Source organism: Anser brachyrhynchus, assembly GCF_964034855.1.
Source record: "Anser brachyrhynchus genome assembly, chromosome: 3".
Lineage (NCBI taxonomy): Eukaryota > Metazoa > Chordata > Aves > Anseriformes > Anatidae > Anser > Anser brachyrhynchus.
Genome location: NC_137696.1, coordinates 10230054 through 10244528, shown reverse-complemented (window position 1 = coordinate 10244528; position 14475 = coordinate 10230054). Strand labels below are relative to the sequence as shown.

General features: G+C 39.3%; 1 protein-coding gene across 4 annotated transcripts in view; it reads right to left on the bottom strand.

The window, feature by feature from the left end:
- PSME4 (proteasome activator subunit 4) overlaps positions 1 to 14475 on the bottom strand; it is a 77322-nt gene that overhangs the window by 52540 nt on the left and 10307 nt on the right. For 2 of the 4 annotated variants that reach the window (XM_080587494.1, XM_080587493.1), the window contains 2 exons: positions 1622 to 1762; positions 957 to 1073 (listed from right to left, as the gene is read on the bottom strand). In XM_080587494.1, the coding sequence (XP_080443620.1) occupies positions 957 to 1073; positions 1622 to 1662 (158 nt within the window). In that variant the 5' untranslated portion in view covers positions 1663 to 1762. Of the gene's footprint in view, positions 1 to 956; positions 1074 to 1621; positions 1763 to 8993; positions 10279 to 14475 lie in introns of those variants that run through there. The other 2 variants (XM_080587492.1, XM_080587491.1) reach the window with 2 other exon arrangements.

Sequence of the window (14475 nt, the reverse complement as noted above, 5' to 3'; positions counted from 1 at the left end):
AACAGAACATGCAGAAGATTACACATCGGCCAGAGCTGAACAAAAAAAGTCATTCTTACCACCTATGTAATACATTAAGCACAAATGTTTTAGGTGAAGACAAGCCTGGTCGATATGAACTGAATGTAAAAAAAAATTAAGAGAGTAGTTAAATTATCAGCTATATATCAAATTAACCCAGCTTTTAAAAATATCTCAACATCCACCAAAAAGATACCCCTCAAAATTGACTTGAAAAAACACCAAAACAAAAAGCACCGTATGAGAACAAATCGCACTGCATTTTTAGATGGAGTGTCTGATATGTAATGCTGTTAATAAAAGCTAGAAGCTAGACAGACCATCACAACTGGTAGCTTCGTCCCAGCTTAACCTCCCTCCCCACTACACAATTTTCTCACACAGTAAATGAAAAGTGACAAGCCAACACCCCCACAGACACTTGTGCTGGCATACGCATGAAAAAGGCTCTGCTCTTTTGGATTCTCACCTAGAAGCAGCATCTACAATTATCAAAATAGTGCAACTTTGCAAAATAGTACAATTAGCAAAATTATTTTTCCAGCTACGTAGCCATAAGACAAGTGCTGGGTGACAAGTTACAAAGCTACAGATATTTTCTGTTTGTGTCACATTTCAGCAACGGGAACCCCTATTCAGTAAAAGGAGTCAGTGATAATACTTGAATAGTCACAGACAGAAAACAAGTTGATGGAGACCCTGTTTCAGTGTACTTAGAAGGGAACTTGATTATGTTCAGAAAGGAACAGTGTAACAAGCATAAATCGTGTATATCCTGCCATCAATTATTGTAGCCTCACATGCACTTACTGAAATCAATTTCATGAAATATAAACAAAAATATTTACGGTATACCTAATTACAGATATTAACAGTACCTTTGTAACTGTACTTTCAAGCATAAAAAGTACTTAGGTTTTAAAATGCAAACTTACTTGGGAAACCAATTTAATCCAAGATGTTCTGTTTTGGAGTATAATATCCTTTCCAACATTTCATGAAGTGGTCTCCATGGTAACTCTAAATCATCCCTGGAAAGCAGTTCTTTTTTCCTAATATAAGAAAACAAGGAGCACTTCAGGATTAAACATCTACGCTGACCTACTGCACACCAAAATAGCCCAGATCAGGAATACTGCTTTGAATCATGCTCTTCTTTAGCATTTGGCATAAACTGCAGGGAGGTCAGGGAATTTACAACCCAACCACGTACAGAATTTCTTTATGACCTCAAGCTGTCAAGGTCTTCAACAAAAGTCTGACTAAGTGAAATAAGCGTATCAAGTTGTGAGACAGTCTTCACCTCCTCCCTGTTTGGGATTCAGCCTTAACACTTAGCTCTCTGGGGTGCTTCCTTTTCCTAATACTGAAAAACTGTCATTCTTTCACTTTCAAAACCACACATAGAGCTTTGAAAGGGGAAAGGTGTTTACATAATGCAAACTCTTTCTAATCAAGATCATCTGTGCAGGGTGGATTAAGTGAAGTAACCTGTAACAGAACATACTATTGCACTGAAGTATCTAACACCATGAAGCAAGTGAAGTGATCAACTACTTAGAGAAGAAAATTTCAGCAGTCATCAGAAATCCGTACTTACTTTAACAGGTTTATTAACAGGCGTGCAAATCCTTGCATCATGCTGATCTCCAGTTTTGGAATTGTTACCAACTCATACAACAGTTTGATAAAAAGCACGTGATCTTCTTTGCTGAATTTTCTCCCATATAACCGGATGTATCTGCAAGCAAAACACAAGATGAGTCAGCAATATTTTTGAGCATGTTCCTTTTAGCTAAGACCTGAGCCAGATCCTGCCTGGCTTGCTGTTTAATGGAACAAGGGAAAACCTAATTTAAGTTCTTGTTTGATAGATTTGAAAAGATATCTAGCAAGGGAATATTTTGATACCTGAAACCAATCACTGGGGAAAAAAACCTGAAGAATGATCCAACAAAGTACTACCTAATATAATATCCAGATTTTATCTCTGGCATAGTTTGACTAGTCTTTTATACATACAGGTGTTTTTTTTTTTTTTTTTTTTTTTTGTCATTTTTGTGTTTTTTTTTTCCAATGCTCAGAAATTAGAATAACTCTTTCAAGAAAAACTGATTTATAACCAGGGGCAATCCTAACACTAAATTTAGTACTTCTTTTTGCTAGCCAGGAAGACGGATATTTATTGTACCTATAAAGTACAAACCTTAAAGAATTCGTAAATACTGGCAGGCAGCATTCCTAATCACTATAGGGTCCTCTGAAATTATAATTTGTGTGAAGTTTCTCCTAAGGGGAAATTGGAATTTAACTGAAGTTTCTTTTGTGAGCCTAAAAGCAACTTAACAACCCTAAGTAGTTATAAAAAATGGAATTATGCTAAAAAGCAGTTATGTAGCAAAAGGATGATCTGTTTTTAAACCAATGAGGTAAAGGAAGCTTTACTTACAATAAATAACCAGGAAAAAAAAAAAAAAAAACAAGGACAGCTTGCTGTCTTCCAAGATTCCACAAACAGCATAACATAATGTTCACACCAGGTACCACAAAAACAACGACTATATTCTTTCACCTCAGCTCAAAATGTACTAACTACTGAATTTAGACTCTCTACATCCCCTTGTACTTATTTTCATCTTTTTAAAAAAAGAGCAACACTGTCACACAAGCAGTTTTATTGTACTCTATCCTTTTCAGGTGGGGCACTTTAAGAAGGAGACAGGACACAATGTAGAAGCTAATTTAAAAAACCAGTTTCGAGTTAAGTCCAAATCTGACAGCTTCCCGTAAGACCAATCAATTTATTCAGACACTGACCTTTGCTGGAGGTGTGCTTCACTGCTGTCCCTTTATTTACTATTTTTAAAAGGTATAGTTCCATTAGGGCTAAGTTTAGAAGAGGTGCTTGCTATTTTCAAGCGTAGATTGAAAAAAGGAATGCATTTAAATTTTTAAAAATAACCTCCTCCAACAAAAGTTACATAAGGTTCTAGTGCAGCATTTTACACATCACGCCACTACAATTTATTACTCACCTGAGAAGCACACTTTTCCTTTGTATTACTGCTCCAACTACCCTCCTTAAAGGGTCATAAGAAACACTACTAATACGTTGCCCTCCAAGTAGCTGTTAGACAAAGCGTACAAGATACGACCCCTTACAAAACAATTTCTGTAGAAGCCTGTTGATTGTTTTTGTTTAAAAGATTCAGTAGAGCTTGGGTTGATTTGTTGTTAAATATACACCAGCGGAGCATCAAGGCTTGTTCTAGTAATGTAAAGAAAGCCAGATCTCATACCACTTATTTGGTATGTGGGACAGCAAACACTGCAAAATGCCTACACAGGAACCACCGCATGAAAAGATGATCTCTGAAAGAAACCTACCTGGATGTAATACAGCCTAGGTAATTCTTAGAGGGGCAAATATAAGCAGCTACTGAGCTAACAACAAAACCAAAACTCACTGTCTTGATTGCTGAATTTGTTTTCTGAAATTGATTCCTGCAACACTGAGAAGTTCAGTTTGTTATTATCTGTTTTGCTTTCAAATGCTTCGTACTTCTCTGTAAGCTTTTACTCCTCACAGCCCTTCCAGTGGGAAAACTGATCACATAAAGTTCAGGTCCCTCACTAAAACACGAGGCATACTTTACAGTGCCACAAGAGCACACAGGATAGGGACAACAGCTTGACTACGTTTTTCTACTCCACCACTTCCCCATTTCTCAATTTAAAAAAACAAAAAACAAACAACACTCATCTGCCAGGATCACCCACAGCTAGTAACTTTATCTATTCCAGGAAACTGACTCCTTTTGGTAAGTTGCCTTGCCTTTTCCTTCTAACATTTTTTTTCCAATCTTCCTCCTCCAGCTTCCTTTGAATACACAGGGGGGACAGCTGCGGGGCTTGGGGAAACCAATAATCGCTAGTCTTCAGAGAAGAAAAAAGAGCTTCTACAGCACTTCTTGTCACTTCCTTTTTCTTTTTCCCATTGATTTCAACAGAGGATTTTGCATTTACTGAGCAGTATTGTCACTAACGTTCATTTCAATGTGTTTTACTCCTTTCACACCCAGAAGGAAGTGAATGAAATATAAACTAACCCACTCCTCTACCACAGGAGGTATGTGGATCAGCCAAACACCACCCACCTACAGAACAACCAAACAGTCAAACAGCTACACTTTCCACACGTATAAAACAGACAACGCAGAAAGAGTCCTCAGAAAACAACAGGTACAACTGATTTTTTTCCTCTTAGCTTTCCCTTACTGTTTATTAAAAGGGGAAGACGGTGTTGGATGCACTGATCAAACTGCTTACTTACACAAGGTAAAGACACTTTTCATGACACTACACATCTGGGAAAGAACACACCAGCTACACAGGAACACTAACAGCTCATTTCTGAAATCAACTTTAACCTTTTGCAACTTCCATTTTGTTGTCGTTCAGTCATACACACTTAACATGTACATCTCTACTCTCATAATGTTAGGTACAGAGTAACAAATAATAGTGATTTAATTTCTTCATGTATTATTAAAGAAAACAAAACAAAACTGCAGAAGCCTAAAAAAATAAACTATAACTACAAAGAAACACTCCGCAAGAGATCCAGGGACTCTGTCAGCATTGCTGGATGTAACAAAAAAGAAAACGTTTGCATGGTTACCATTCTTGACATTTCTAACACCAGTTCTACTATACCAAATGCTGTTTAATTAAGAAACAGAGGAAAGAGTACAATACAAAGTAATGTACTGAATACAAAGATGCCTGGGAAATGGAGCTAGATGCCAAACTGCTCCCATAAATGCAGCTTTATGTACACGAAAAAGCAGATTTTAAAACCATCAATTATTGTCTTGCTGCACAGTTGGATTAAGATGACAGTCGGAAAATGTTTAATTCTAGAAACATTAATTCTAAATATTTAATTCTAGACTACTCACATTTATCTCAAGATTAAATGAGCAAAATGTAACGGAAATATCCTCAGGAGAGGATCCTCCCACTACTAAAGGCAAGAATATATCCAGTTCTTCATGAGCCCTGCAGGACAGCTAGGGACTAATCACTATATGCTTGTTCACCATATAAATGGTGGCTCCTCTTGAGGAAAAAAAAGTTACTAGGTTATAGTTAATGGAAAAAAATACTAATTTAATTCTAGAACTAAATTGTTGCAAATCAAAAACTTCCTGTAAGAAGGCAGGCAATACTACATTGAGATGTTACTTGAAATCTTAATTCCATTGCCCTTTTGATTCCTTCTGTAAGGAAACTGTCTCTCAACCTCTATCAGCCAACTGCAAAAATTATAAATAAATTGTGCTACATTGTGCTGGTCACTGGGTTCAGATTTGAAGATCAGCTATGAGCAAATAAAAGGTGATTAGGAAGTAAAAATTCTATTTGCAGCTCCATCCTTTCTGCACAGAGCACAAGGCCTCTATACACAAAATAAAATTAGAACCCAAACCCAATTCCCTCCTTTAAAAGTATTAGGTACCCAACCTCTCACTCCACAATTACAATAGACCTATTTTTAGGAAGTGTACTGTTGTACCAAGCAGACAGCCTAAATTACCCTAGAAGTTGGCTGCTCTGCTACAGTTAAAAATTGCCTTCACTTACGAAGCTGCATAGAGCTCTCTCCTAAATTCCTAGCTATCTACTTTCAATTTCTCATGCACAGGAGAGGATTACAATTGGCCTAAAGCTGTTTTGACAAATGGTATAGAAAACAATGAATCATGCTCACCAAAACCACTTAAATCACGTGCATGTTTACACCATACATGCACATAACCATTATGTATCCAAAAGAAGGCTTACATTTTTCTGATAAAGATGGGAGAGGAATAGTTAGATGAAAAAAAAGACTTATATTACAAAAGTGATTAAAATATTTCATCAGTCTGATTGACAGGCTTTCCCATAATTCAGAACTGTTGAGCTCCATTTTTTCTTACCTTACACTTAAGTGTAATTTTGTAATAAACCTGTACCTGGCAAACACACGAAATAACATTGTCAGGAACAGAAGCGGCGTCCTTCAGCTCCAAAAATTCTACTCTTACCTACTGAAGCAAAAAGTACAGAACGACACTCGTGTGTTTCCCAGGCTGCAGTCAACCACATGCACTGTAACTGTTAAATGTTCATGTTATACTGATGTCCTCATTTACAGGCTATGCTTTAAAAAGAAAAAAAAAAACTATGCACAACATTTTTCAGTAAAATGTAAAAAAAGTGAAAAAATTGAAACAGCAACGTATTTTTGACCTAAGAGGCAGAAGTATGATGCAAGTCCATTTAAGCAAATGACTTTGATGCAACTTGCCTTTTTTTTTTGGACATTGTAACAAGTTATACAACCACTGACGTTCAGTCTCCTGCTTTCACAACAGGATTAGTGTTTTGTAAGATACAGATTTTACTAGCCAAAGTTTGAGGAGTCTCGCGGTAATGATTAGGTTTGAATGCCAATCTTTGAGGTACATACAGTTTGACTTGCATAAGAAGTCCCCCTAAGTCACAAGTTAGTTAAGTAACTGCTCTATTCCTGTCCTCACAAGGAAGTTCTCACCACACTCTGTATATGCATTCCAACAAAAGGAGCTGTTTACATTACGGAAAATTACACATAAACAGCAAATCATGCAAATTAGATTACAGACATTTCACCTGATAAGCTCCATTTTTGCCCTTTTTTTCCCCTCTTACTCAGACCATGACATTGGATAGCTGAAACAGCTGCTTTTAAGGTAACTATGGGCAAGTCACGCTCACTTGTTGAGAGTATAAGAAACAAAAGATCTCAGGTTCATCTGTCATCACAAAATTGAAACTGATATTCAAAATTTTTAAATTAAAAAATATTTGATTTCCACTTTTGTTCCTCATACTCTACAGAGATCATCCATAGTTGTATAAAGTTGCAGGGTACCTGAGGAAGTACAACTACACTAGTTTATAACACACGTGTGTGTTTTTTTTTCCCCCACTTAATCACGCGTTTGTATATCTAACAACGTTTGTATTATTTCATGAACAGATAAAAAATGTTAGTTTAAAGATATGTTGGACATGATTCTGAATTATAATTTAATCCACAGAATACTGTGAAAATTCTGCCTTTTATGATTCAGATATTTGCAACAAGGCTAAGCAGAGATCTCACCATGATGAGGATCCTTTATGTTTCTCCATCAAACAACTGTAAAATTTATTGGAGCTGCTCAGCAGGGAAAAGGTACTAAGCTGACACTGAGATGAACTACCCTCTATTAACAGACAACAAAGATTAGATTTTTTTCTCATTATCCTGTAATTTGACTTAGGTATGAAATCAGAATACTATATACTTTGGAAGTATTTCATTTAGGCCTAAACTTTAATAAAAGTATTCAATCCCACAGACGTACGTTGTCAAGTTCAGCTGAAGAGCAAAACACCTCTCATGTTAAGTTTACCAACTTATTTTTAAACTGATGCCACTGTTTCCTTCCCTGCCTGCATCCAAACATATTCCAAGTCTTACTGCACATAATATGCCACAAAGAAATCTTAGGACTGAAAGGCATCAGACAAGTTGCAAAACACACAATAAATTAAAACTTCAAAGTAGTAGGTGGAAAACCACAAATTAGAGCCTCCTGACATTTCTGTGATTCATAAAGTAGCATAGCAGTAGTTCTCAACAGGCTAAATTCACTGCCCTAAAGCCTAAACTGGTAACAGTAATTACAATTTACAGAATGACTACCAGGGTAATTCTAACGTAAATCCTTTGGAAGTGTGTAGGATTGTGCGCTACATTTAGCCTACATATGTAATATAGATCTTTCTCTTAGTAAGAACTAGTACAGTTTATCTCAGCTTGATTAGTATATGAAGTTCTACAAGTCCAAAGGCAACAGGTATCCCTGAAACCAGTGTAAGCTCCCAGATGGCTGAGGGGGGAAGTTTAAAAAAACCGTACTGACCTAGTTCCAAGAAGGTTCAAACTGTCACATAATGAAAACACGTGAGTCATTTTGCAACTGTCAATGTAATTCTATCTAAGAATGCCTCTTGGCAAATATGAAGACTTACATTTCAATGCAGATGAACCAAATAGATTTGACTGCCTAGTATGTATTGAATTCTAAATTAGTTGTTTATAAATATATATATATAAAGGAAAATTCTAAGTGAGGATCTCTGAATTCTACAAAAAGCACATAGTTCATCGTTTCTAGCACAGAGAAAATACCATCATAGCAAAAACAACGTACAGAAATATGGTTAACTGATTGAAGTTACAGGAGTCATTGCCATCTGATGCCGTTTTTAGTGCCAGAGTATCAAAAATAGTGGCAATGAAAATAGCGTAAGTATGCTTTGTAAAATTCGTTAAGAGAAACCTACGCTCCACTCAGTGATACTGTATCGAACCAAGCTGTTTGAAATTGTGTTAAAAACACTTCACAGGCACACTGTGGAGCCGCGCAGTGCCCGGTGCCCCAGCAGAGGCGAGATAGCAGGGCTTTTCTTACTGCTAGGCTCTGTTTACAGAGTATTAAGGCATAATTTAATCCTGCTAGCACTGAACCAATAAATAGCCCTTCTTGAGAAAGACTTTGCGTTCCTACAGCAGAAGTTACACGCAGATAACATCTTGCACAACTTGCCTAAAAAGGCAAGAGGTCAAACAGGTGGTCAAGTAGGCGTTCAGAAATAAATAGCTTAGAAATAACGACATAAAAAACCCTCCCGATTCATGAAATTGTCGAGGCTCTCAGAGCCAGGCGAGCTGTAGGAAACGAAACCACCTTTGCCCCGGTTTCCTCCGCCGAGCTAGTGGCGGGCTGTGCGGGACAGGGGCGGGCGGCGGGCCCCGACCCTCAGAAAGCTCGGTTCCCCCCCTCTCCCGGAGCCCGTCCCGCGGCGGTGTGAGGCGGGCAAGGGGCACTCACGTCGAGAGCTTCCTGGTCCAGAAGAGGCCCCCGGGCCACAACTCCTGCAGCTGCACGGCCCGCGCCAGGTTGCCTTTGATCTGCGCCAGGAAGCGGCCGGCCTCGGCCTCCAGGCGCTCGCCGTAGGGCAGCAGCTTGTTGTACACGATCTCCTTCTGAGGCGGCGCCATGGCCGCGGCCGCTGCCCCGGCTCGGCCCCCGGCGCTGAGGCGGCGGCGCCACGCCGTGACGGCACACCGGGGACGGCGCACCGGGAACGGCCCCGAGCGGCCCGGAACGGCCCCGAGCGGCCGGCTGCTGGCCCCGCTCCGCCCCGCTCCCTTCCGGCGCGGCGGCGGAAGGCGGCGGTGGCGGCTGAGGGAGGCGGCTCCCGGCCCGGCGGCGCCTGAGGGGAGGCGGCCCCGCGCCGCGCCCCGCCGCCATTTGCACGCTGCCTCGCCAGTCACAGAGCGGGGCCCGGCGCGGCTTCCAGCTCGCTTCTTTCGTGCCTCTGCGGTTAAATAAAGTTTATTAAAACGGCTGCAGTCCGAACCTACTAATGTAACGTTCCCCCAACTGCTGCCGGGGAAGAGAAACGGCCGGCGGTCCTCACCCCTTAGTGGTGCCGGGGCTAATTAGTCACGGGGCTGGCCGCAGAACGGCTAAGAGGCTTATTCCAAATAAAAATGCTGGTAAAGCACAGCTCCGCGCTGCCCGGGCCTGCTGCTGGTCTCCGTGGGTGTAGGATGAAGCCTGTGATGGATACGCGATAACAAGTAGTGCTGATAGCTGTTATCTCCAGCTGTCGACTAAATATAATTGCTAACTGAATTTCCCCTCAAGAATCACGTCGTGACCATTGAACAACTGCAAATGTATTAGATTTAGGGCTACGGACAAGGGCAAATCCTGCTTTCTCGTCTTTATGCTCAAATTAGCCCTGCTTAAAATTTGATAGAAAAAAAATGATTAAACAATGGAACATACTACAAAGAGGAGAAATGCAATAGAAAACTGATGTAGCATAGGCTATGGCACTCAGACATTCTCATGGCATCTGCCTGAAGAGTACCTTTACACCATATTGTTATGTGCCTTTGTATCAGACGTTATTTCTGTTTTAAATCCAGTGCAACAGGAAATAATTCGCATGCACCTGCTCAAGCAGAGTGACGCTACCTCAATTTACAGCCATCACAAAATAATCAGCACTGTAACTTTCTTCACGAGCAAAGTATTACAAAAGCAGCCTTATATAGACAAGGTTTTCCCAGGCACCAAAAGGAAGCTCTGTGCTACTTTGTAGATCTCCCATCTAATATTTTTATTGTAACATCTCAGGAAAGTGAAAGTTTATGATCACTTCTTAGATGCATCAAATAACTCCTTCTCAATACTTCAGTGAAAATAACTGTTCTGGGTTGTAGGATGAAAGCAGGATAAAATACTCAGCTAATTTCCCTTGACTGAAGTACTACAAAGGGTCAAGCCTTTTCAAGCAGGTTTTGAAGAAACAAAATTAATTCTACCTTTTCCCGCTTTCCTAGAACTACAATTTTAATAGAGGAAGGACAACGATTTTGTGTTGTGCTCAGTATTTTTACAGTGAGCTTCCATTCCTACAATATTTTCTATCACATATTCTTGTAGATTATGTATATCGGTGATTACATTATTACAGAACAGTTGGAACTATAGTTCGTATGTGTGTGTGTTTTGGAGGTTATTGCCATCTTTCACAGAGGCATCCTGTCTACCCTATGCAAAATAATTCGTGTGAGAATTTCTCTCCCTTCTGGCCTGAGTTAAAAATAGAACATGATTATGATCAAATTTCTGTGTGCAGTACATCTTGTTTACTATTCTGCTGGTGAAAACAGGAATAAACAAAAGGTGTTGCTGAACACTATGAAATGAATAATTTTCTCACATATTCTGACAATGATAAATAGGGTTACTGGCCCAGAAGCTGTAATAAATTTATGCACATTTAAGGATAAGTAAAAATATTTTTAATATATTCTAGATGTGCTTTGAAGTTGAAAAAAAATCTAAAATTACTTCTTTTCTACCATTTATAAGCAATTCTTCTTTTGTACTTGATTGCGATAGTGGTTTGTTCAAACAGCAGTTGCCAGTCTGGGAAAATGTTTATTAAATTTGAAGCATGCAGGGTTTGTTTGGACTTGGAGAAAAAGAATCAAAATTATAGTCCAATTTTCTGAAATTGAAGTTGGCAGATACATAAGGAACTTCAAAGCTGCACTCTGTTGCTTCATAGCTACATTATCACACACACACACAAAACACTACTGCAGTTTCCGCCCTTTCTTGTTCAAGTTAAAACTGAAGCTTGATTTTTCACATACTTTTAAGTATTTTGCAATGTGGATAAGCACCCCCAGCCTCAGGGAGCCTATTTAACTGAACCAGCAAACCACCTCAAGGGTGTGTGACTACTGTACCTCAGACACACAATTGCTTTCCACCAGAATGAAACACCTACCTTTCAGGCAAAAATGTGCAAAGTATGCTATCAGCACCTCAGTCATCCTACCAACTTAATTGACCCCCCTTATTCTCAGAAATTATTCCCATTTTCAGGATCTGAAATGAGAAAAAATGAGATTGAGTCTATCTGCAATTATAAGAGTAAGCATACTTACAGTCCTTGCATTTTCAAGGTATTTTCTGCGTGTTGATTAATTTACTAGTTGCAATTGCTAATTATTAAAAAACTAAACCTTTTTCCCTGGTACACTGGCATTCTGCAATTTGAAAGGAAAAATATGATACATTTTGCCAAGTGAGTCAAAAATACATTTGTTCTTCAAGTTTGCAATATGTTTTGACTGCAGCAGTGTGTAAAAGCACATTTGGTCCTCGAGTCACATGATGAAGGACTAGCTTTCATAACATGGAACCAGTCTGTGCGACTTGCATCAACAGCTTTTTCCTCTCTTATTAAGTAGGAGGAATACGAATTGAGAGCAACTTAAATATGGTTGCCACCTGTTGTTTTTTGGCATTAAATCCTGAGAATTGATGAATCCAAGTGTTATAGTTGAGAAAAAAAAATACAATCGTCCCATTCATGAGAAATTTTGACTGTTAACAGTGGCTTAAGTCACGTTGCGCATTGATCATATGTTCCCATGCTGGCCAGCTTGCTACTTTAGGTCAAATAACACAAGTGCTGTCATCAGTATTTAGGAAACTTGTCACTCAACCTTAACAGTGGTTTTTTTAGTGACCCATCTGTACTTAAAAGTACCTAAGTTAAAATCTGGTTTTTTTGAGTGACAGACTTCTATATACTTTAGAATTTTGAAAAGAAAACCAAGTCCAACAGGACCTTCATAATACCACTAAAAAAATGAAGTGGAATAGCTTGCTTTTGATGTTGTCAGCAATGAGGATCCTTAGGCTTTCTCATCCCTGTTTCTAAATTGGTCGGTCACCCAAAGCAGATGCCAGCAGACACCAAAGGCAGTCAGGAAGCTGCTGCTGTCCCGCTCACCCACTTTCAGACAAGATGGCAACAACATACTTTCTCCCAGAAGAAGCATCTGTAATTACTAGCTGCAAGTCTTTAGACTAACAAGGCCATTTTCACTGCAAGGAGCTACTCCATCCCTTCAAGACAAGGACATGAGAAAAGGCTGTAATTAGAGCCTGCTGTGAAAGTGTTTACTCCCCTGCCCCTGGGAAACAGAGTTGCTCTAATGATTTTTGGGTAGTAGCAGTTCCTTGTCTGCATAAACAGCGAAGAGCAGTAATTACAGCTGCTTGTCTCTCCTCCTGCCCCTAGGAACTCAACTGCTGTTATTACTTTTTTGAGGAACAATGAGCAAGATGGCATTAGGATTAGTCATTCTGAACAATCTTCTGAAGTGTGTGAATGCAATTAAAATCACTAGTTTTAATCAAACAAACAGGGGCACAGATTTTAAAAACAACACATCTGTGCTTGTTTGTAGCTAGAAAAATCTCATCTGCAGACATATGTTACCTCTTTTGCCTTATTTAAAAAAACTGAGAAACATTACTCTGCCTAAATAAAAGAAACATTTTGATGAGCCTAAAGACTACAAACTAGAAATACACCTACTGCATAAATGCTCTAAAAAAGTTAACCTATTTGGAGGATGGGGGCAAGAGCAATGACAGCATCTGAATGAAGTGCCAAGGAACTTAAGCTTCCTGTATAGTATGGGACAAAAATAGGTTCTTCTAAAGCGTGACTCGGAGCAACTAATTTTAGGTCCCTAAAATAAGGCTGTCTGAATGCTCCATTATGTGTTTTAGGTTAGATGGGAGGCATGTTCAGTATGATCTAAAGCACACAGGCTGTATGCTGATACAGCTCTGTTTCCATAAGGCCTGTTTAGATGCACACATGGAACTTTTCTCAGGTCATCCTACATTGTTTGGGAAAGGGTTTGAACAGAAATAAAAGGCACTTGCGAAGGGATTGAAGTGTTAAAATATGGGCACCTGTATAACTTGTAAAGCTTTACTACATAGACAGGGCTGACAGGATACAGGCAACACGGCCATCCTTCACTTTCCATTCTTGGTGGTTCTGTTATGAGTTAGGGCAGTAAATTCATCCTCAACAATATCAATTCACAAGATATTGTTAGGCTTCCTCTCTTTCATAGCTAAAGTTATGGGTTACTGTTCTTACAAGGAGTACAGTCACTGTCTGCGCAAAGACAGGACCAAAATTCTCTCTGGTAGAATAATTTACAGCAGAATTGTTTTTCCCCCTCCACCTCCTGTTCTCTTTAGGCATCTTATTGCCTAAGATTTGGAAAGCAAAATTGTCTCAAATCCTCACATGAGAATTTGGCTTTGACAGTCTATTCCCTCTACATATCTGAAGCTCCTGAAGATATCCCTGGAAACTGCTGTGCCTGCAGGGAGGAAAAATAATAGACTTGAACCTCATTATAAGGAGCTTACTGCTGATATTTTCCCAAATTACTCGTTGCAATTTGAAATGAATAATAATTCCTCTGATATGAAAAAAATGTAGGCAACTTTGGGGAAAGAGGCATTACTTTTCTTTTCCCCTCGAGACATTGAGACATGGATTTTTCTGTCCCAACATCCTGCCAAACAGAAATCAGCTGCTGAATATATGATGACATATGATCATATGATATCATATCATATGATGATATGAAGAATATATGATGACAGCCAGCTTGCAAAGGTCTGTTCTACGTATTCTGCCGTTCTAGGAAATCAAGGAAATACTCCCTCAGCAGCCTGCAATCCCTTGCATAGACACTTCTCATTGTGTCTATGTGTCTGCTCATGTGCTCATACTTGCAGTTTCAAACAGAATTGCAGCAGTCCTTGCCCCAAGCGTTTGACTAACTCTGATGGTATTTTTTCAGTGGTGAAGGCATCTGTTTAATCTTCACCCACACTTTCCAATTCTTTGATTTGTCCATTCACTTCTCTCCTTCCAGTCTCCCTCCAATTCTTAGGT